The 24,606-nt window shown below is 37.3% G+C and overlaps 1 protein-coding gene across 1 annotated transcript; it reads left to right on the forward strand.

The window, feature by feature from the left end:
- The first annotated feature begins 558 nt into the window (after window positions 1-558).
- Window positions 559-21,546, forward strand: LOC121420405 (ATP-dependent RNA helicase cgh-1-like). The gene is made up of 10 exons (XM_041615022.1): window positions 559-662; window positions 3,830-4,772; window positions 5,135-5,195; window positions 5,692-5,926; window positions 7,390-7,533; window positions 7,826-7,920; window positions 8,513-8,635; window positions 9,580-9,708; window positions 10,998-11,178; window positions 11,971-21,546. Exons 2-10 carry the CDS (start codon window positions 4,465-4,467, stop codon window positions 12,261-12,263), a joined length of 1,569 nt encoding a protein of 522 aa, XP_041470956.1. The 5' UTR covers window positions 559-662; window positions 3,830-4,464; the 3' UTR covers window positions 12,264-21,546.
- Window positions 21,547-24,606: the final 3,060 nt, after the last annotated feature.

Raw genomic sequence — 24,606 nt, forward strand, 5'->3', positions numbered from 1 at the left:
AATTGAAATTCTAATAACTTTTTAATTATTTGATGAATTTTTCTCAAACCTTCGGCAATATTTTTTATTATTTTTTCTGCTATTTTTACAATAAACTTTTTGTCAGGGTGAACTTCCCCTTTAACCTTAGGCCTTTCTGTGGAGTGTCGGACACGGGTAGGTAGCACTGTCCATGTGGAGAGTGACCCCCCCCCCCCCCCCGGGGGGGACCTAACCCCTTTTGAGAAAAGGGTGATTTTTCTTTGCCATTTTAGTTCATTTTTCGATAGGAATTTTAACTTTTCTTTGGTATATAATGGAGCTTCTAAAAACCTATACATTGAGGAAAAAAATCAAATTTGATGAAAAATGGACCTAACCCCTTTTGCAAGTGATCTCTTCATTTTTTTTTAAAAAAATCCCGTAACCCAAAGATTTTCGAACCTTCTTTTACAGTCTGTTGTTCAGCGGGGGGACAATAATCCGGCGAATTGACAAAGGACGAGCTGCCCGGATGCCATACACAAAAGAAAACAGTATACGGTATCTGTTTTGTCTACGTACCGTACTGCTCTGCTGCAGCCGCTGCCGCATCTAGCTAGCACTGCACTGCACCAGCACTGAGCTATGGACAGAATTTCGTACGCGTATTCACAGACGGCCATTTTGAACCTTCTTGCATTGTAAGTCGAAGAACTCGTCTCTAGAAATCCGTCTTAATCTGTGTTGTTCTGATTATGTTACTTTTAATTGAGATGTTTTTCTTATGATGGGTTTTATACGATTCTGATATGTGACATTTTGGGCATTTTAAGTGTTGGCAAAGTGTATAATTTTGTTTGAGAATATGGGTTTGAGAATCGGGTCGTAGCGTAGTTAATACATCGTCATAGGCAAAAATTATGAATTGAAATGAAATGGGATTAGAAGGACCCATGGTGCCCTTCCATGACAACGTCACTTCATCTTGCTTCTATGAAGGTGAAGTAAAAATTAAAATCTGTATTCTCTGGATCTGCTGAATGTAAATTATGAGATAATTTGAGAATTATTGTAGGACTAGGAGCGGACTTACATTGACGATGCCACCTGAGCAAGGCATTTTTTTCAAATTTTGTTTTTCTGAAAGTAAAAGAAAGGTTTTTTTCATTTTTGTTCTAAATTTTCTTGTCACGATGTGAAATTTGCATTAATTTTCATGCAACGGATTAAAAATAAAATATTTTTAGGCTTCTCGCCATGTTATGAATATGAAGTTTGAATCAAATTTGAGCTTTGTTCAAATCTTCAAAATGAAAATGTAGAATCTAGATTAAATAGGCCTAACATTAACGTTACTAGTAATGCATCGCATGCAAAAGTCAAACATGTCAGTGCGTGAGTGAGGGCTGCTGAAAAAGTGCTGTGCAGCATGCGATGTTCAATCTGGAAGTTGCAGACTTTGCATGCCTGGCCTGTTCAAATGAAGACAACAACCGCGACTAGGCAGTTTTGATGGAATGGATGTTGACTTATTTATGTACAAATTCAATGCAGTTTCGTGCGTTTTTGTTTCTTTTGTGAGTTTTCATAATATGGAATAGGGAGGTCAATGAATGGATGAATATGCCACATTCAGAATTACCTTTGAGCCTTGAAGTACTCTCCCAAAAAGCGTACACGCTGTCCTGGACCCATGTCTGTGCACCCATGTATAAAACAAGTATGAAGCCATTTAGAGTACAATGTAGGAGGAAAAACCCTAAAGAAACATATAAATGAGAAACTGAAGTTTTATGAATAAAATGATGTGTATTGAAGGCTATGCCTTGCCTCACATAGCATATTTCACTAAAAAAAAGATAGTCTCATTCATTTTGTGTGAGTTATAAAAATCTACTTTTGCTGTAATAAAGAAATATGCACATTCTTCCCTTTAAACATATCATGAGTTCATTTTATCACTATTTTTGTTATTTCACAAGCTTTCCAATGGTACCAAATTTGTTGGGATTCTTTCAAGATTTCAAAAAGCCACTGTCTCCCTCTCTCAAACAAGCCTTTCATATTTTTTTGACAGAACAAGATCTGCACATTTCCCCCTGTAAATTGGAATATCTCTGTCAATACATCAGACAATGAGTTAATTCAAGGGTATGCCTTGCCTCACATATCAACATATTGCACTAAAAAAAGTTATCAAGTCCCATTCATTTTGTGTAAGTTCTAAAAATCTACTTTTGCTGTAAAAAAAATCTGCACATTCTCCCCTTTAAATATATCATGAGTTGATTTTAGCACAATTATTTTCCTTATTTAACAAACTTTCCAATACCAAATTTGTTAGGATTCCTTTTCCATTTCAAAAAGTCACTGAACTCCCTATATGGAAGATGTGATCCTTTATTTACAAGAAAACTTGCAAACTTGGATCTAAACTGTGATTTCTTCATTTTTAGCATATCTCTCTGCAATCCTGGTCCTTAATTCTGAGCTAAGCCTCTGGAAATTAGTTTTCAAAGGGGATATTATGACTTTCCTGTGTGTTTGGTGTGGGTTAATGACTTCTGGCTTGTGAAATGACACACATCGTGGCACATGTTGAATAGGGCACGCTACTCTCATTCAAATTGATCAATTTTATTGGCAGTTAGCCTGGATGATCATTTGCTGACTTGAGGTAAAGTGACCCAAAATTCAACGTGCACCGAGACTCGACCGCCAAACTCGGTCTCACGAGCCAGCTCATTCAATCACCACAACACAAACCTATGGCAAAATGGTAAATTAGATACGTGTACACACTTCATATGTGTACTCTATCATTCGCCACACCACTAGAAAGTCTTGGTTTCAACTCCAAAATCTGCTCTGGGGCTCTGGAAAGCCAAATTCTAATCTACGCCATGAAAATTGCTGAGTTTACGTCATTTTTATAAAGCTAACCCTATGGCTTACAGTCTGAAGCTCAGCATGCTTAGATTTAAGAAATGGGGTTGCAAAAATGTGCCAGAAACAAAACAAAAAATTGTGGTTTGATTCTGATTGGTTTGATTTGAATTCGCACATTCCAAATATATCGTAATCAATCTTTCAGTGTTGCCTGTAATTGAAAGGGGCTTCTGGAGTGAATGGCTGCTGCAGCTCAGGGGTTGTGCATGCTATGCACTGCAATTCAGCTGCTCTTGCACACATTGGCCTGTATTCTGAAGTCAGGTTTAGATTAGACCATGGTCTAATTCTGCTAAAATTATGGGGATCCAAATTTCAAAAGTTCTGTTTATATTATTTGTTTTTGTTATGTTTACTCTTTTGTTTCCTTTTGCTTTCATAATGAAGAAAAATACTTCAGTTATCATTTCCAGACAATTATCAACGATTTGAGTGCCAAATTAGTTAAAAGAGTTGATTTGTACTGTTAGGATTTGTGGTCCAATTGGCTCTCCATAGTTAAACCACAACTTTAAACCAGGGTTTAATGTAAATCTGAGTTCCGGAGGTTGTATCATGAAAGTTGTCAGCACTGACTAAATTGTCAGTGCTGACTATTTCAGTGAAATCCTTACTTTTGATTGGCTGAGAAGCTATGGCTTTACTGTTACTATTGTAACTGTCGGAGAAAGACATCTTGTCAGTGCTGCCAACTTTTATGAAACCGTCCCCAGAATACAAGACTGAAGTTGAAAATGAACAATACAATTAAAAATTTTTATTGGTAGCATGTCAGATGGTGGTCCAATTTCGTGAACAGGGAATAATTGTTTGGTGAGTAGAAATTAAATGCTAATCATGGGATGTTTATTCTCTAAACCCCCTTTACAAATTGGTATACCGGTATTGAAAGTTTCTGTTTTCTCTATTTCATTTACAGAGAAGCTGGTTTGATGGCATTCCTGCGATAGTCAGGATAGCGTTTGGACAACTTTACATTCTTTCCTTTGAACTTACGATTCTACCAGATTTATGCAAACATTGAGCTATACACACATGTGAGTGAACACTGTAAGCTTGAACTGTGATCTATCACCTTTATAGACTCTCCGCACGAGAAGTTCAAAACTTCTGCGGATCCTTAGCCATTGTATTGCTGCTTGATTCCTTCCTACCAAGCGGACAATCTGAATTTATAATTCAAATTCCTTGTGACGCCTCTCTGAGAGGCTTCATTGTTTATAGCAGAATATATTATTTGTAAAGGTCGTTTTATATATTAATGTATATTTGTATATTTGCCAAAGATAATTTTTTCCCATTTTGTATGGGCAAAGTTGAATGGCACTAACTTGCCTTTTTTGTGAACCTGTACTACTACATTTCTGACAAGTTATCTCAGGAATTATCTTATCTTTAACTGAAATGTTCGTATGGACACCTGATGCAATTTTCATTGATGATTATTAAAAAGACGTAATACAAGGAAGACTAAAATCACCCATCGATAAGGGTGGAAGTTGGAAGAATTTGCAAAAAGGAGAACAAATACTGTGAGAAAAGACACTGTTTACTATGGCAACGGCACCACCACAACTCAACCGCATGATGAACAACAATCACGGGGCAAGGAGCCCGAACAGAGGGCAGAACAACGACTCGAGGAGGGGCGATGGTCACCAAGGAAATCACCAAGGGCGGGGAGACAGGAATGGCCCACATCACAGAGACGGCCCAGGAGGTTACCACAGAGATGGGCATTACGGAGGGTACCGGGGAAGCGGGGGCTATGGCGGGAGACAGTATTCAAGACAGAAGGATTTCGAGAGGCCAGCACCAAAAGCAGCTGCACCAGCACCCAAGCCGACACCCATAGACATGGAGTAAGTACTGTTTAACCTACTCTTGTCATTCAGGGATAATTACAGTCACTGTGTTTCGAACAAAACGTTTCTTAATTGTTGCTTTATTTGCTCACTTGCACTTTTGGGGAAGGAAGCGAATATGTGGGAATAATTGTTATTTGTCAACAATATGGCCATTATGGCCCCCCCCCCCCCCCCCCCCCCCGGGAGAATTAGGGTTAAGGGCTAATTTTTATCTGCAATGAGCAATCATGCAGTAAATAATCATACAACCGTCACCCTCATGTATTTTCTATGCAAAGGATGCTCAATCTTCAATGAAAACATTTATGTGAAGAAGTGTTTGTTTCATGTTTTCTAATTTTTACTTCATTTCACAGTGATCCAGACTGGAAAGAAAAATTAGCAATCCCGGAAAAGGACAGAAGAATTAGAACAACAGTAAGTATGGGATTAAAATGAGAAATGATCTTGTATTTTCAATTTTATTATATTTTGGGAGGATAATTTTAAAGACGTTTATTTATATCTTTGAGTAAACAATCTATGTTTTTGTTCAGATAATTTAGATTAGAGGTCTGTCCATTTAATTTCAGTAGATAATTTCTGCATGTAACTGTAGTAGGGCACCTTACCAAAAGTCAAACGTTAGTCTTGAGCTTGATGAAAGCACCTAGCATTTTTCACAGGAATTTTTTTTTCAAATCCATTGATTTATCTTTGATTAAATGTGAAGATAGTGATGGAAAGATGCTGTCTGGCAGGAGAGATGGAGCGCTGACTTTTAATAAGGTGCTTACAAGGGCACTGTAAGGAAGTGTCATGACCATGCTACATCAGTCCCATTCACGACGGAGGTACAGTCTCATGCGATCAGACTGTTTCTATTTCAGGTTCTTGATATTGCCATTGATCTGTGTGTTTTATCCTCTAACAGGACGTCACAAATACCAAAGGAAATGAGTTTGAGGATTATTGCCTCTCCCGCCCTCTATTGATGGGCATCTTTGAGAAAGGTTGGGAGAAACCATCGCCGATTCAAGAAGAGAGCATACCGATCGCCTTGACCGGACGAGACATCATGGCTAGGGCCAAGAACGGGACGGGAAAGACTGGTGCTTATACTATACCCCTCCTGGAAAAGACAAACCCAGATAACAATTTCATTCAAGGTCTGTCAATGAACACAAGGAGATCTGTGTCCCATTTCATAAAGACTTGTTACAGTAACAAATGCACAATATCTGTAACAAATTTACCATCAGCCAATCAGAAGGATTTCAGTAGCTTTTAACTGTTATTGCAAAGTTGTTATTGTAACAAGTATTATGAAATGGGTTGTTATTGTAACAAGTATTATGAAATGGGTCCCTGGTGGGTTTCATGAAGCTGTTCATAAGTTGAAATCACTTTTCACTCGGCTGGTGACCCTTTCTCGTGCTAAGCATTATATTCCTATGTAGTGGCCAATAGCTCCTAAGATCATGTCCCTGTCGTTCGTAAAGACGCTGAGAACTTATGAACTTCTTTATGAAATGCCCATCTGCATTGCTAAATGTCCTCATATATCTCAATTAAAAACGTTTCTATTTAATTACAAAGTTGTTTTGAGTCATGGAATTAAAAGAGCTCTTGGCAAGCACAGTTAAATATATAAAAGCTGTATTATACAAATTATGGTTTATATATTAATGAATTTATAAATCTTGATCATAGAAATATTTCACAGCATTAAGTTTGATCTGAAAAGAGAAAGGTCAATTGAAATTTCATTAGCTTAGATGTTGAGCAGTCTGTGATTGAAAAAAATGATAATGTACAATAATTTTGTAGCACTTCGTACATTGTTTGTAAGCACTGCATAAGAACAGCTTCCCTTATCAGGTGGTCAATCATTCAAAGAATCCTTATGCATATATATCAATTCAGTTAATACCTTGGTCACATTTGCTCTGCAGCGGCTGTACGGCGAGTCAAAAACGGCCGTATTAACATTTTTTGTACCAACTATATACATAGGTGGTTTGAATAGAAATGAATAAAACGGCTGTTTTCGACTCGTCGTACGTTCGCCATAGAGCAAATGTGACCGAGGTACATTATAAGTGGCAAATGTAGATAAATGCCTTGTGATACTGACTGATAATAAGTTTATGAAACCAAGCCTACCTGGATTGCCCCAGTGTTGCTGATCACTGTGTATGTCAGTGATATCAGTGTCAGAGTGGGCATAGAGTAATCCCCCTTGTACATCCTGTTGTTTTACCTGGAAATCTTGATTTTCGGATGAAGGATTGAGAGGGTACAGCTCATAAGCTGGTATGATTATACAAATTTTGTATGACTGTTGGTGAAAATATGTGATTTCAAGTCCTGGGGCCTGTTTCATAAAGGACTTGCAACTGTTGTAACTTTGCCATTATGGCAACTACCATCGCAACCTTGATTCTGATTGGCTGCTGAGCCCTGTTACCATGGTAGTTGCCAAAATGGCAAAGTTACAACAGTTGCAAGTCCTTTATGAAACGGGGCCCCTGTACTTGTGCTGGTACAGGGGTTTGAAGCACAATTTGAACTCCGCTGTAACTCGGCATTTACTAATTTTAGAATATTTTCATCTATTCCTATCCTACAGCTTTAGTCCTAGTACCAACAAGAGAGCTGGCTCTCCAGACCAGTCAGATCTGTAAGCAGCTATCAAAGCATACAGGCCACAATGTCATGGTCACAACGGGTGGTACTAGTCTCAGAGACGACATTCTCAGACTCGAAGATCCTGGTAGGTTCAACCTTCCTCTTTTTGTTACCCATATTTTTTTCCTGGAATTGACGTTGTTATCAAGACTTTAATCATCGATGTGACCGACCCTATTCATTTTTCCAGGTGGGCAGCTGACTTTTAAGCAAAATTCTTAGCCATAAAATGCAATTGTATACCAAAGATGATTAAGTATTTTACCTAAGCAAAATATTGAATATGATACTTAAAATTCTGTCTTTAGAATACCCTAAAGGCACTTATGTTAGTTCCTAATCATATGAATGTCTTGTTTTATTTTTTATTTCACCAGTACACATTGTGATAGCCACTCCTGGGCGTATCCTGGATCTCATGAAGCAAAGCATTGCCAAGATGGACAAGTGCAGTGTGATGGTATTGGATGAGGTATGTTAACAAGGGTCGTATTTTATGACGTCGTCTTCTACACACTACCACCTGGCATGATGTATTACCCTGATGGTGTTTCAGAAAACTGGTCGTAAGTTAAGAGCGACTTTAAGAACGACTGGTGATCCTGAAGTGAAACACCAGGGGCCCGTTGCATAAAACTTTTTACCTGAGAAAACTCGGGTTGTTTTTACCGGAGGTTTTTGCTGTGTATTAAAGTCAATGGCAGAAATCAGACTAACCTTAGTTTTCAGTTTTTACCAGAGTTTTCTCAGGTAAAAAGTTTTATGCAACAGTTTACAGGGGGGCGTTTCATGAAAAGACTTGTCGGACGTTTTATCTGACAAGACCCATTTTATCCGACAGTTACCATAGTAATAGTACCTCTCAGCCAATCAACATCAGAGAAAGATGTCAGATCTGACAACTTGTTGGATGAAAATATTGATGAAACACTCCCCATATTTCCATTGGCATTGATTTAGTTCCTAAGAAAGGGTCACCAATATAAAGCCTAATGAAACACCCACCTTGTATTCTTGCATGTGCTTATTCATGGTTTTTGCCTCTCTTCATCTTCTCCTGCTAGGCTGACAAGTTACTGTCTAAAGACTTCCAGAACATGCTCGATGACATCATCAGTTATCTTCCACAAGACAGACAAATCATGCTCTACTCAGCAACCTTCCCAATCCAAGTAAAAGACTTCATGGTGAGTCTATAGTGATATATGTTCCGCTTTTAATATAGCACTGAATACATTGGAACAACGTCTAAGATCGCATGCTCGATTTTCATTTACAGATCGAGCATGCGATCTTAAATACATAGGAGTAATACCGAAAATTTATTTACATATTATAATTTCCTCCTATTAAAGCCTCTTTATTCACTATTTATATGATCTTGTTTCTATGAATATAAGATGTGTCAAATGATTCCTGAGAAATGAGCAAAATAAGCATGGTAATAGAGCAAGGTGACTGTTTGCTTTTTTATTTCAGCATAATGATACACTGTCCCACATGTGCTAATTTGTGTAGGCGATCTTCGGTGTGATTATTTTTCAGCTTAGATTTCACAAGTACAGTACATTATACTTATATAGAACACAATTTGATATCTTGTACATTAAGATGAAAGTAGAGTGTATTTTAATGTACCAGGGCCCATTGCAGAAAGAAATGCAAGCAAACACAAATATAAAATTAAATGCAACTTGATTTTAAACCAGACAGAAGCATACATTTGGGATTTGCGCTTGATATTTTTACTTTGTTTAAACACAACTCTTTGTGCAAAGGGTCCCAGATCTAGATTCACAATGATATGGTGACAATAAACCTTGTGGAGGTGTCATGGTCTAGTGGTTAAGACTCTTGGCTTTCAGTCTAAGGGACGTGGGTTCGATTGACAGCCATAACATGTTTCCCTGCTGCAAGAAATTTACTCACACTTGCTGCACTCAACTGACATTAGGTAAATGCGTACCAGCCTGTCATTATTCCCCAAAAAGCAACGAAATCATTAGACCAGCTTAGCTGCGGTAAAATAGGGAGTACCTTGAGCACCTAACAAGCAGGATACATGCAATATACAAATCTTGTATTATATATCGATTTTAAAGTGGTAAAATATATATTTTTCTCCCTGCAGGATCGTTACTTGACGAAAGCATATGAAATCAACCTGATGCAGGAACTAACCCTCAAGGGTATCACTCAGTATTACGCTTTCGTGGAGGAGAGACAAAAAGTACACTGCCTTAACACACTCTTCTCCAAGGTAAGAAACATAATTGGATTCTTGACAAATACAGGGGGGGGGGGGCTGGGGGAGATATATCCCACTGAAAATTTGCAACTGAATAAAAGATATTAAAAATTGTATTATACAGCTGCACGGCCCTTGGCAGTCCCTACTCCCTTGTTGCAAGCATACTTTAAAGGAGAATGAAACCATTGGTACAAGATAGCTTGTGTGAAAACAGAAAAATCAAAGAAACAGATCAATGAAAGTTTGAGAAAAATCGGACAAATAATGAGAAAGTTACGAGCATTTGAATATTGCGATCACTAATGCTATGGAGATAGCAAATTGGCAATGCGACAAAGATGTGTGATGTCACTAGTGAACAACTCTCCCCATTACTTTAGTATATATTTCACTAGAAAGCCTCTTTTATCACATCTATCCATAAATCATGTGTTCTGTCTACATGAGGGCATGTAATACATATTTTTTAAGAATACATCATGGATAAGGAGTTTGTATCATCATAAGAAAAAGCAAAAAGAGACATTTTGAGGGTATTTTATAGTCCACCAAAGGGAAAGTTGTTCATCAGTGACATCACACATCCTTGTCGCATTGCCAATGTGAGGATCTCCATGGCATTAGTGATTGCAATATTCAGATGCTCATAACTTTCTCATTATTTGTCCGATTTTTCTCAAACTTTCTTTATTCTTATTCTTTGATTTTTCTGTTTCTACACAAGCCTATTTGTTCCAAAGGTTTCATTCCCCTTTAAAAAAAGAATCACTGCCTTAGCACTCTCTTATCTAATAGGCCCAGGGGCAGCGATGGGGGTATTTTGATAGGGGGTGGTGGATGCTGGCAAAGTGTCTCAAACATTAAAATATTCACCCATAATCACGCTGTGTCCCTGTTTTTGTGTAAGTTTGTCCATAGGGTTGTGTAGAAAAGTTAGATGTGTCCCTATGAATATTTTGAATTATTTGTCCCTGTTAATGGACTTGTAATGTGTATGAGTATATTGCTTGGCTTAGTCCCTTAGCCCAGTGCTACGAGTATACTTTTTATGTTCTCATCTCTTTCCCTTCCCTTTTTATATTTCATGGAAAAATTCTTGAGAGGGCAGTATAGACACCTTCGTGCAAGAATTCCAGCTTTGACGATTTGTCTTTGGGGAGGGCACTGTCTTTGTTTATTTCTTATCATGACGAAGGATATAATCCTGATTAGGATTTTTCTGTATTTTTGTGTGACACTCATAACTTTGGCAAGTCAAAATTCAACAGTTAACATATCATCATTTGTATTTACTTCAGTTACAAATCAACCAAGCGATAATCTTCTGCAATACGACCCAGCGTGTGGAACTCCTTGCCAAGAAAATCACGGAGCTTGGTTATTCCTGTTACTACATCCACTCTCGCATGCAGCAGGAGCACCGAAACAGAGTATTCCACGACTTCCGCAACGGCGCCTGCAGAAACCTTGTCTGCACAGGTACGTTCCCCGTTAAATGGTGCGAAGAGGGTGGGGGATGGGGTTGCAAAATATCAGAGTAGTAATGAAGCAAATATTTTGAAGAAGCTGATCTAGATTAACTGCAGCCTTTTCAAAAATTTTGCAAATGCGCGAAGTAAGGGAACCTGAGCATCAAGAGTGTGAATTATTTATTATCAAGGATTCATGAAAGTTGATAATGTTGTGTAAAGTTACCTTTTTAAAAACATCTGTGTAGTGTCAATGACTTAACTGCATTGAAAAATCAAAAATCTGTTAGGGTTTTTGTTTCACTTGCACAGTGTTTTTCTGTGTATATTTTCTGTGACAAAACAATTACTATTCTAGATCTAGGTTGGAAAGAATTACATGTTTTCTGAAACAGATCTTTCTTTGCAACAGAAATTCACTATGAATTTGGATTCAAGCAGTTTATTTTTTTAGTCCATAAAAAACTGAACCTTACTGTATTCAGAACTGTCTGATAGAGTTTCATATGCCTCATCTATTGCTATTAGTGTTTCTGTGTCTGTAGGTCATAGTTTGCAAATGCAAGTAACTGCCTATTAGTTGACTTTTCCAGAAGTCTAATATTAGCCAAGTCAAAGCATTTTTTGGACCAGCTTATTCATAACATGTTATATACCTCTTCCAAGTCTAATTTCTCCTATGTCGAGCAGATTTTGATTATCCCACAAGGTTTGACTCAGACAGATTTACCTGTACACGCTCCTTGAATATAAATTCCATACCCATCGACTGTTAACGAGTATGTTTATCTTCTTCCTATAGACTTGTTCACCCGCGGTATCGATATCCAGTCTGTCAACGTAGTCATCAACTTTGACTTCCCCCGCGTCTCGGAGACCTACCTCCACCGTATCGGCCGTTCAGGGCGCTACGGTCACATGGGTCTAGCAATCAACATGATCACCCACGATGACAAGGTGTCCATCTATGACATTGAGAAGGAACTATCCACCAAGATTATTCCTTTCCCGTGCAAGGGGAAGGAAGTCGACAAGAGGCTCTACGTTGCAGAGTTCCAGATGGAGGAGGAACAGCTAGCAGATGGATCCGGCTAGATGTCCACAGACGGCCATTAGCAGTGTTACAGGACTTCGCCCAATCAAGACACATTTGAATTATAACAGATAATGAAAAATCTCTTATTTGATTTTATTTTTCCTCAAAGGTAATTGACAGGTTGTAATACTTAAAAAATGGAAAGGTATTGCTTGGTTTATTCTTCAGACATCAATAGAAAGATGGGCTTCAATTTGATAGGTAATGCTTAAAAAGAAAAATTGAGAAAGAATCTTGAATGAACTACAAAACAATGAGCATTTGGGAATCTTATTTTTCATGCCAAGATGAAAAAAAATCTCTATATTTTGTCGTTTACACCTTATTTGACGATTGAAATCATTAGAGATTATTTAAGAATTTTCTGATACCTTTTTTTCTTGATTTTTTTTGTGACTTGGATGGATCTTCCTTCTTGCAAAACATGACAGTGCAAAGAATTCTAAGTCCTGTTTCACCAAACACCCTTTCAAGTAGCAATGTACAGTGATTATCAATAGCTATTGACATCCATCTTTCTGATTGGTTAGAAGCCAAAAACAGATGTTAGGCAGTGTCTGCGGATTTTTGTGAAACAGTTCCGTGATCTCATCTTGTCAAGGATACACTCAATGGTGCTAAAATGGACCCGGTAACACAAAGTTTTTAAACTGATCATGCGATTGCTTGAATGATCGATTACACATAGGCGATCAGTGCAGCTCGTCATAAAAACTCCCCATGCAATCGATCACCAGGTTTTGTGTTAACGGTGCCCTGACAGTGTGTTCTGTCTGAGAGTAGAGTTGAGAAGGTACAAGTCATTTTTGAACGTTTAAGAGATGCAAAAAAATTCATGAGAGAAGAAACAAAGACATAGTCTCTCATTTTATATCTTGACTTCTTTTCTTTTCATTTTCCTTCCATTAACGATTCTGAAAAAAACTTAATCAAACTGATATGAACCTTGTGCAATTTTATATTTTCTTTTAATTTTCTTTAATCACTTGTATTTAATTTGTCAAAGAAATGCAAAAAAATAAGCGTATTACAATGGAAGAAAAGACGTGATGAAAATGTATTATTTTACCATGAGATATCTTTTCTAAAAAAATGAATTTACATGAAAAAAAGACCAGAAAATGTGGTCATGATGAGAGTGCCTTCTTAGCTCAAAACAAAAAGGAAAAAAAGGTGTCACAAATGTGCGTCTCCTACAGATAATGGTTGCGCTGTTAATGTTCTGTTTGGCGAGTTAGAGCATTTTTTAATGATTGTCTTTTTTGTTTCTTGTCTGTATCTCTTTGTGCTGTCCTCCCATATGATATGAAACAATGTTGATAATTGTCAGATTGTGTTTGTTTTGGATCATTAGAATGACTTATTCCAAAGATGGCCTAGACAATATTGTGAAGGTTTTCAGCTCACCAAGTGCAAGTGTGATATCTGTTTTCTAATGGGATTATTCAAAGTATGTGCACCTGTTCCGTAATGGACAAGAGAAAGTTGGTACGTATTGAAAACAGGAACAAAGTAGCCAGTTTGGTATCACCAATCCACTTTACCAATTTCTTGTAGTGAGTAAACCTGAGGAGTGTTTCACAAACCAAATTTTAGTGATTTTCACTTACAGTATTACCCTTAGCCAATCAGATGCAAGGACATTGGTAGCTTATAACATTAAAAATTATTGACTTTTGTTTCTTGAAGCGTTCCCCAGGATTTGGGTTTGTGGCCAGGGTGTAAGCACTATTTAAAGGTTTTCGGATGTCGCGCTTTTACTTTTGATCATGGTGAGGATTGTTCATTTCCGGGGAGCCTTTCAGTAATTACCCTCACCATCAAGAGTGTTATAAGTTACAGAAATCCTTTCATCTGTATGGCTGAGAGCAAGTTAATTGTGAAATTCACTAACAAAGCTGTTCATGAAACACAACCCAAATTTATCTTCCAAGAACCATTTCTGGCAATCATAATTATTCCATATTGCTGAACATGTGTTTTGCAGAAATGACATTGTTTCTGTAATATCTATGGAGGTATGATGCTTTCCAGAAATAGGCTCGCGGTGGTCTTAACTTAATCAGCATTGTCAATGTTGTTTCATATCCCCTCGGTTGGTATCCTATATAAAGGTGATTTTACTCCGCTCAGAGCCTTGGGAGAGTGAACGCTTTCAATCAGAACCATTTGAAAAATATTTCTTTTTAAGTCACAGATTGCCACAGATCATAAGGGACAATTTATGTCACAGAAATTCTTCGAAAGTTTTCCAAAATCCAGGAAACTGTCTTTAAAAAGTCTTGAAAATGGGAATACAAAAAGAAAGCACTGGCTAGGCATTAATGTTTGGTTTAGAAAAGACAAAACTAGTGTTTATGGATTTGAAAAGCATTGCAGAAGCACAAAATATGAAAGTTAAAAAAAAAGTGAGTAATGAAAATGCATTTGGTAGGCCATGGAACCAATATTGCAACTCCGGGTGTTAAAAAAAAAGAAAGAGGATGGTTTAGTTATGGTATATGTGTTGACTTAAAAAGTATAAATGTAATTACAAAAATTCCCAAGAGGGCTGACATCCAAGAACGAGCGAAAAATGGTGTAAAGGGGATTTTACTATTTCTTTGACATGATACATTTTCGACCCCCTTGCAATGCTTTCGTTAACAGATAATGTGAATGGGTACAGGATGTCCAGGCTGCATCCTTTGTAAAGTGTTTGTAATAGGTTTTCCAGTTTCTCTGAGGCTCTGAGCGGACATTATGTTACCTGATGTAATCTTGAATGGTTTATCCTACAGCACATCGCACTGCATTGTACTGGAGATGTATGTGAAAAGTGCTTTTATTGTTTAGGCTGTGTTATGTGTGAGTGAAGAGCAGGGAGAGAGAGTGTGTGAGAGTCTGTGAGAAAGGAGGAGGCATGTGTGAGTGTTTCTGATGTGGTTTCTCGTGGCTTTAGAGCAAAAACTCAACAATCAAGGGAGATTGTAGGATTATATCCGAAAACATATTTAATTCAATCATTTGGCATTCCTTTCGTTAGAACAGCTGCTGATTAGAAGGGAATAAACGGCACTTTGAGGTTGCTGCCACCAGCCCTATTGCAGATTCAGGATTGTGCCCATATTTCATGCCTTAATGATGAAGACATCATACCTAGTGTGTTGGGACTTTCAGTCAGGCTTTGACAATGTAAGCAGTGCAGTTATTATCAACATGTCGGATAGTAAATGGTACTCTGTCCTCTTATCAAAGAATATGTTCTGATAGGAATCGTCACGAAGATGTTACAGTTTTGATATCAAAGTTAAGCTTCGACTGTGCACATATTCTTTCCCCTACCAAGAAAAATATGTCAAGATTAGGGTTTGAGCTGAGAATGTTAGAAATGGTTTGAAATTACACAAGGTCTATGCGCATATTCTAGATCCTACAAAGAAAAGCATTATTATAGTAGGATATTGTGAAGGATATAACCATTTCTGATTATGGAAATTTTGTAAAGAATATGTACACATTCTAACCAATGCACTGGAGAAATGGCATTCATGTTCCTGGAGGAAATAGAAAACATTGGAAATGGTTTGATTCTTAGGATTTGCTCTGAAGCTTATGAATGCATGTGTGTTGTTGGTGTCATTTTGGATGTGTGTGTGTTGGGGTGTGTATATGTGTGTGTGCTAAGTCCATCCATTCCTCTCTGTGCATATCTGCGCGTTTACAAAGAGCGTTGTATGCCAAAGCACTTAAGTTTGTGTGGGGACAAAAGTCTGTGAACAGACATCTGCCCTCTTTTTTGTACTCCTTTTTGGAAAAAAGATACTTCTCCCCATTATCATCTCTTGTTAATTATATGCAGTGAACAGCGTTATCTAAGTCATGTTTAAATGATTATTGATGTGAAGATGGGTAATTCAGGCTAGTCCATGCTACTCTAGTATGCTGTATCAATCTCTCTAAGCATCATTTTGGATGAAGGGTACAACTTGAAATATTGTGCTTTGCGCTGATTTCGCCAATCCCTCCTTGAAGTAGGGCGTGCAATCTTTCGTTCGGCGTCTGCATGAAAGCAATTGCAAAGTGAGCATCCGTGATCGAACATGCAGTCGACCGAAAGCTGGAACAAACTCGATAGGATGGAAGTCAGTTTTGGCATCATGAATGAGTGGAACTACCGAACAAGCTCCATGATACGGTAAACACAAGACATGAGGAATCAGATTTGCTATTACCACATCAGGAAGTCCTGCATCGGGAAGTACATTAGTTGAACTTGGAACGGATTGGAAGCATTGGATGGTGTCCTTAAAATGAAAATTGAAAAAAAAATGTGTGAATGGAAGAAGCTATTGGCCAGTGATATTGACACTAAGATAAGAAAAGGAAAAAAAAATGGAAAGGAGCTTATGGAGAAGTTATCGGAAATGGAACATTGGCTGGACTTCAGTATAATCGGGATATAAGTTTGGAATGTTCGGGATTTGTGATCAAAATACAGATGGTCAACAATGGAAAAAAATTTGAAGAGCTTTCATCCAGAATGTTACTGGACGACACAGCTTATTGTGCTGCACTTGTTGAATGCATCGTTAAAGTAAAGTAATATTGCGAGTAAGATGAATATTGCATAAAAGACGGCAAGTTTAAAAGCGCTCACAAACTAGTACAACATACTAGAGTGGCTTAGCCTTCGACAAGACATGTATTCTGTTTAACACAAAATGTAAACATGTAAATAGAGAAATACTAAGTCTAATAATTCATCATGCCGTTATGATGTTGTTACCCGGAATACATGATTAGCCTGAATTACTTCCTATGTACTGTGTACATTTCCACGCTGTTTTGTATCTCTCCCTTTTCACTTGTATTTTTGTTCTGTCCTCCAACAATGTGATGAGCCCCCCCCCCTTGCCCTTCTCAACCACATAGGTGTGTGCGGAGGGAGGGGGAAGGGGGGCTGTGGGATGATATACAAAGTGGTACGATGCCTGACTTGGACATCCTAAGAATAAAAGTGCAAGATTGCTTACTCCATTTCTGAGGAAATGCACCAAATTGAAAATGTAAGCAGATTTATAAAGTGTTGGGAAAGGAAAACAGGTGTCGTATTGATTTTGTATTTCATATTGTGAATATGAAGACTCCAGAATTTCCCCCACGTTTTCATGGTATATCAATCTGGGGTCTTTTTCATTCACCAAGTACGAGTTCTATCTCCATTTCCCTCGATTTACTGCATACACACAACTAATGCAGTACTTTATGAAAAAGGATGCATTCATTCATTCTTACATGTGTGGTGAGAACATGCCGTTTTTTGGATAGTTATCCTGAGATGATGAAAGCTGGTTTAATATCGTTGATGACCACTTGGTAATGATATGTGAACAAAAAGATATTTATATTGCCCTCTTTGCTGTGTGTATGCAGCATGCATGGTCCATTCACACAGCAGCTAAAATAATTTGACCATGATAAATGGAGCTTAATGTGAATGAATCACCTTTGGGGAAATGTACGATAGGTGTTGATTTCAATTATTTTTTTTACTAAGTTCTATTTGTATACATTGAGGAACAAATGCAGTTGATGATAATTGGTAACACTGAAAAAAAAGAGCTGCATACCGTATTGCATTTTGAGTTATGGAAAAGGAACAGAGTCTCCTCAATGTACATGAATGGTACTCTGTTGACTTCCGTAAAGTGTTTAATCTGATGCTCAAGATAAACATTTTACTGACTTTTCAACAAATTTTTACATTTTGATGGTATTCTCAACATATTTGTAGATTCTGGTCAAATGATTTGGGATGATACCCGTGAAAAGGTCATGTTAATAAGCCTTGACAAAGAAAAGGTTATAAGTCATTTGATGTCTGTGACCAAAGCTGAAACCAACATTCTGAACAATTATGTACCGATGTCTATCAAAATGTACCTTTGTGCTTGAGATGTCTCTCCTAGCACTATTTAGTTGGACTGATGAAATTCCCATCTTCATTTCTGGAACGTAGTTGTACCTATGCAAGTCTGCGTACTTGCGGTGCTTCTTAACAGTGTTAAAAGTGAAGTTCACCAGTCTTCAACCAGTGAACAGCGAAACCAAAGTGTACTGAGTAGTTCTATTCAGGGGAGCCATTCATGAAAGAATTTTCTCAGTGATTTTCATTGGCAGATGTTCTAAGCTATTGTAAAGCTTGCATCTGATTGCTGAGAGCAAAAATCACTGACAAATATGTGTATAACGTTACACATTTAGGTGGCATGCAACATGATCCAATTTATTGCGCGTTTGGTTGCTAGTTGGTTTTGGTTTCCCTGTTCATTGACGTTATCCTGTAGAGTACAGAGATCATTCTACAGGTTAAAAAGCTCTTATCCATCAAGAGCTGCAGACCACACTACACCCTGTTGGTCAAGTACTTATCAAAGCTTGTCTTTGAATCTAATCTTAGTTTGCAAAGTTGCCTTTCGTCTCCGATCACTGCATGGTTAGGGTCGCCTGTCACAAGGACTTGTGGTCATTGGAAGTATTGAAACAATGTTTGGTAGAAAGCATGCAATGCACATGCATCAAATGATTCTGATTGGCTTTGGCTATATTGTGATTGATTGCAAACTCTTGTGGTGGATCCCAAGTACATTTATGTGCTTCATGTGGTAAGAGTCTTGATCTAATTTTAAGAGGATCTTCTGCTGAACCTTGCAATCCGCGATTGTTTCAGCATACTACAACTAGACTGTCATTAACTTTATCTTGAACATTTGATGACAGCATCAAGGCAACTTTGCAAACATATTTCAGGAGCAATACAGCATTGGCACAGTTCTGTATTGCTCATGATACTAACTTTAATGTTATAAGACTATCCTTCGTTCTCTGTTGAATTCCGGTTAAAAGGTGAAAATCTTGGTATCTGAATGCCCATTCTTCTTATATGTTATTGTAGTACAGTCGTTTTTCGTTACATTGTCACCGCTTGGATGACATGGCTGATAAATATGATACAAAAATTTTCCACCACTTTTTCATATCTAAGCATAGATATTACATTCTCAGCCTATGTCAATCTGATTTTAGATTTATTTGATTTGTGCTGAAATGGAAGCACTTGCAGTGATTGAGACGCCACACGATTTCTGCGGACTTTTTTATTTCAAGAATATTTCACCTTCTAGCTGGAATCAAAGGGTTTCTGTAAGGATGGTCTTTGAACTTGTCTTTTAATCCCAAGGCATAACAGTCCGGGCTTCACTGCACTGTCTAGAATGCCTTCAGAATGAGAGACGAAGTCCTATAAATGTTTTCCTTCTGGACAGATCATGGTATACATTGTATCAAGGCAAGGTTTAGCATTTACTGGAGTGGTTCAGGCAACGGTATGTCACGCTAATCTTGAGTCCTGTCCAACATGGGGCCACCAACACGGGCAATTGATTGTATGCTTGATTTTTACGATTGATTGAACATTGCAGTCAATGCAATCAGTCATAGAAAATTATTCTATGATCATTGCTATACCTTGTGTTACTAGACCTTGACTCAATGCAAGCCTTGAGACATTCAATAAGAATGCATTACCTTGCCATGGTTCACTGGAGTTCTAAAAATGGTCACTTCATGTATGATAACAGTAGTTTGGTGTCATTGACACTCAGCTTGAGTGCTGAGCAACCATCGTGTCTTCAATGTTTTAAAAGGATGAGTGCCATAAACGAGTAAATCATCACTCGGCTAAAGCTTTTGGTGTACTAATTCTGTGATATATGAAGTGATCATTTTTTTGTAACCATGCCCAATGTTGGATTTTATCTTTGTTCAAGTGTCAACAATAGTGTTTTAAGTTTAATAATCACAACCAGAGTATTCACATACTGCACCATGTTGATCAATTCTAACTGGAATATTTTTATTTTCTATTCAAGGGGAGCATATATATACTGTCTCCATACTAATAATTTTTTGCAGTTGACTTAATGACTGTACAAGTCAGGTATTTTGTGTAACTTTTGAGTACATCCCATCATTAACTTCTAAAATAAGTATTTCCTGGAAGTGCTTTTAGGACATGAGTACATGTATGGAGGAAGCCTTTGGATCCACAAGGTCGCGTCGTAATCACAATTTCAAGGATGTTAAGCATTCTGAAATAGAGAATTACTTTTATTGGTCACTAAAATTGAAACCAAAGGATGGTAAAATTATGATTTTAAACTGATAAAACATGGTGTCGTGTGTCATTACTCTGGGAGTGACAAGTTTTGAAAAAAATATGAAAATCGTAAGGAAAAAAAATGCAAAATAATCAAAAGCTGGTTCATAATTGAGTTGTTCAAGATATCTGTAAAGGTCTACATACCAAACTAAACATTGCACTGACAAGTGTGAAGATTTGTAATGTATATGTTCTGTCATAAGATATTTAAAAATAACTTTCTTTTATATTTTTTAACTGTCCTGTTGACAATATTTTAAAATATCAGCCAGTCCACCCCCACCCCCATAGTATCCAAATGCGAAAAATTAAAAACAACAGTCGATATTTGTTTTATATTATCTTTTTTTTAGGCAATAGTAAAATCTATTTCCCTGTTCAAATCATGCCATTCAGTATCTAATTAATTTTATCTACCAAAGTTATTGTTGATGACATTCATGCAAAATGCACTGTTTTCCCCTTTCTTTCTTTTGTCCTGTCTAAAAAGTAAATGTATTGACTTGTATACTCAGACAGGGTACTTTTGAATTTGAGTAACATTCCCAGTCAGTTACAATGCTATAATCTCTATTATCACGCAAGTCGGATTCCTTATTTTGAGGAATTTGAGGCTTCATAATTGTTTTAAAATTGTCAGATTCATTATTACCTTGGTCAGGGTATTTTAATCGGATGTACCCACTCATTCTCCATTCCCTGGGGAGTACAATTTCAGTATGCTCTCAGAAATTACCCAATAAGTCTACACAGTGGTTACAATTTCATTCATTTTAAAGTCGCTTGGAAGATAGATAATGTAATATTTTATGAATCTCACTTCCTGTCTTTGAAAGAAATGTATTCCTTGAAACAATAACAATTAAGCATTGCTTGTGCAGTGTGAGAGATGAATTGATTTAAAATTTTGTTTTCCCATTATGTTCATACAATGTACTGTGATATTCATTGTCCAACTTTCAAGTACTTTCATGTATGATATAAAAAATGCCCTTGATAACCAATGTTTCAGACTTGGTCAGATTTTCACCCAGTATTTTCATTCTTTATTCTAATAAACCAATTATGTAACCAGCAAATATTCAGTTTCTATTTTCTTCTTGTATGGATGTATAGTGGCGAGACTCATGAACAGTGTTTGTGCCAGGCTGGGCTGACTGAGCCAAGGGCTCGACAAAGGAATTTAAGCTTTCAGAGCCAACTCTCCAAGAAAGATAGAAAGAGAGAGAAAAAGGGGGAGGGAAAGAGAGAAAGAAAGATTAAGAAAGAACGGAAGATCAAAGAAATTAAAAAGAAACTGGGGAAGCAAAAAAAAAACAGGCAGACATAAAGCAACTATGAAAAAGAAAATGATTTAAAACAGAAAAGTAGATTCTAAATTAACAAATAAAAATTATGATGCAAGAAATGAGAACACCGCCTGCTTTTTATTTAGGTAGTTACCCTACATCTATGGGTCGCCGTTTTCAGATTACATGTATTTATTATAACTATTTGCACTATTCGCATAATTGTAATTCTTTATTTAGCTCACTTCTCCAATTATTCATCACACCGCATTCAATGTGTGTAAAAATGAATTTTGCAGTTTCAATCGATAATGGTCAAGTCATGTTCATTACGATTCATTTATAATTTTCACGAATTAATTATCATTGAAAGTACCGGTACTAACGGCGCCCCATAGCCGATCTCCATCCATTACTATCTTACTTAGTTTGGGTTACTTGATGAGATCCTGATCCTGTTCGGTACATGCGATTTTCCTAGCGAAAAAACCTACTTTTAAAAGAGCCAGAATAAACGAACATTACCAGAGGATTGTTTTTCTCTTCGTGAGTTACTTATGGATTTTTTTTTGGGGGGGGGGGGGAGCGGGGGGCACGGGTATAGGTTGGGGCAGTTTTAGGCCTAATTTAGACCCCGGCCGCGCCGTGTCGACTGGCGTGGTTTCCAGTCTTGGTCGCACACACTACCCTCGCTCAGGCTCAGGTGCTGAGTGCTGTGCTTTTGAGCGCGCATCCATCAGTCCATGTCTTTCTTTACTTTGGCTTGAGTTTTAATTTAAATGATCGATTGCATGTTTAAGAGATGTATCAGGTGCTGTGGCCAAGTGGTTTGGCAGGAGCAAATCCAGGATTTTCCAAAGAAAAAGGGAGAGCAAATTTTTCGGAGAAAAATTTTGTGAAGCCAAAATAAAAAAGGAGTAAGAGTAAGACTAAGAGTTCCATATGCACCCCCCCCCCACTAAAATTGAAAATAAAACATGGAGAAGGTTAAGAATAATATATGTAGCCCTTATATAGAACATATATGATGGGGAAGTGGAAATACATACCAAAATATGGCTTTATTCCGTCAAATTTCGAGCAGGATCTAATGCGAGTAATTGTCCATATGCCTATCGGTTTATTTAGTCAGTAAAGGGTCTGTGAGTCAATACTGGTCGAACTATCGGCTGATAATCCTTAAAATACCCCTTCCGGTATCAGCGCTTCTCGCTAGCATAGCGGAAAAGGTCTATAAAGCGAGGTGAGTTCGAGTCCCAACCAAATCAACAGTAAAAAAGTGATAAGAAATCTGAAGTGAATGAACCGGAAGTCTCAATCTTTTATTATTAGTGATCGAGGGGTGCATGTATGGAACTCTTTCCAAAAAAGGTTTTCAACCACAAATTTTTTTGATATTACATACCTGGAAAAACATGACAAGCAAAAAAAAGTTTTCAACCACAAATAAAGCCTTTAATTTTGTACCAGAAAAAATTTGACAAGCAAAAAAAGAAAAAAAAAAGGTTTTCATAAAAGGGGGCACACCTCTGTTTTAATGGCAGCTTTACATTACAAAAAAATTTGCTTCTCAAAAGGGATGGTGATGGGGGGTATGTGCTCCCCCCCTGGATCCGTTTTTGGCTATACATGGAAAGTCTGTGGTATGATCCCCAGCCGCATTTAATCTGCAATGCTCTTTTATTCTGCTTCAAGTAAATTGAAATGCTATAGGATATGCATTATTGGTAACTGGGTGTGTACTTGTTTAAAAAAAAAAGTTGGAAATTGATCTTCACACAGAAAAAAATGCATGGTGGGCGAGTCAAACCGAGGGGTAGGCCAGGGTAGACAAATTACAAATTGTCAAACATGCCAGTGTTGCAACTTTTGTTTTGGGTTTTTTCTGAAATCGTGCAAATTCGAGAAAAGGTCTGGGGATTTCCATTTTTCAACATGTTTCCACCAAAATCGATTTCAAGCTGCCTTAGGTTCTTATTCTTTTAAATTGCAGATAATTATGATACCAGGGATAGGTATTGTCAGTTTACTTTCACTTTTTCTGGTCACTGGGTCATGTGGGTCAAGGTCAAGTCATTTTTCCCCAATAAATCTAGTTTAATTGATATTGTTCATTATTTCACATTAACTTTAACTTTGTTTTCATGTCCCATCCCCATGGAGCTTGTGAGCTAGCAGATCTTGATTGAGTATCGATAATTAGTATTTGAGACTTTCAGAGATGCCACGTTCAAATACCAGCTATGCGTGAGATTTTCTGTGACTCTGAGTGAGATCACAGACATTGTGTACAATGTATATGGGGATAGGCTGTGATTGAGACAAAGTTTTGAGGGGATGAACAAGAGTCCAAAATGCTTGAGTCTCACGCATAATGTGTGAGACTTGGTAGCTCTGGACTTTGAGTAAACTTAAACATGAAACGTTATTGTTGTTCATATTTGGTCATTTCCACACCCAAATTATCTCCTACTGACACTTACTGTCACAAAGTTGATGAGTTTTTATAGGTACAGAAAGGTCCACCCTATCAAGAAAAAGAATTGGATGAAAATAGAAAAAAACATGGATGTATTATCATAAAGCTCAGAAAAAAAGCTTCTTTTGAGAAATATTGGAATTTTGGCAACCTCACTTCAAGCTTGTTCTGATCGAACTGCCACAACTCTGTTTTTATTAAATACCCTGGCGACATAATGATTTCTTTTTTTCCAAAATAACATTATTAAAAATCAATTAAGAAGTCTGTCAACGATCAATGTCTTTGACCTGATTTATGATTAGAAAGTTGATGATGATTTGAATTTGGAATCATTTTTCTAGTTAATCTGTTCATTTCTAGGACCTAGA

This window comes from Lytechinus variegatus, chromosome 8 (assembly GCF_018143015.1).
Source record: "Lytechinus variegatus isolate NC3 chromosome 8, Lvar_3.0, whole genome shotgun sequence".
In the NCBI taxonomy this organism is placed as follows: Eukaryota; Metazoa; Echinodermata; class Echinoidea; order Temnopleuroida; family Toxopneustidae; genus Lytechinus; species Lytechinus variegatus.

Coding starts and splice junctions, on each gene's coding strand:
- LOC121420405 (XM_041615022.1), top strand. CDS start 4,465: ATGGCAACGGCACCACCACAACTCAACCGCATGATGAACAACAATCAC. Junction 7,534..7,825: donor TCTCAGACTCGAAGATCCTG/GTAGGTTCAACC, acceptor TTATTTCACCAG/TACACATTGTGATAGCCACT. Junction 8,636..9,579: donor TCCAAGTAAAAGACTTCATG/GTGAGTCTATAG, acceptor TTCTCCCTGCAG/GATCGTTACTTGACGAAAGC.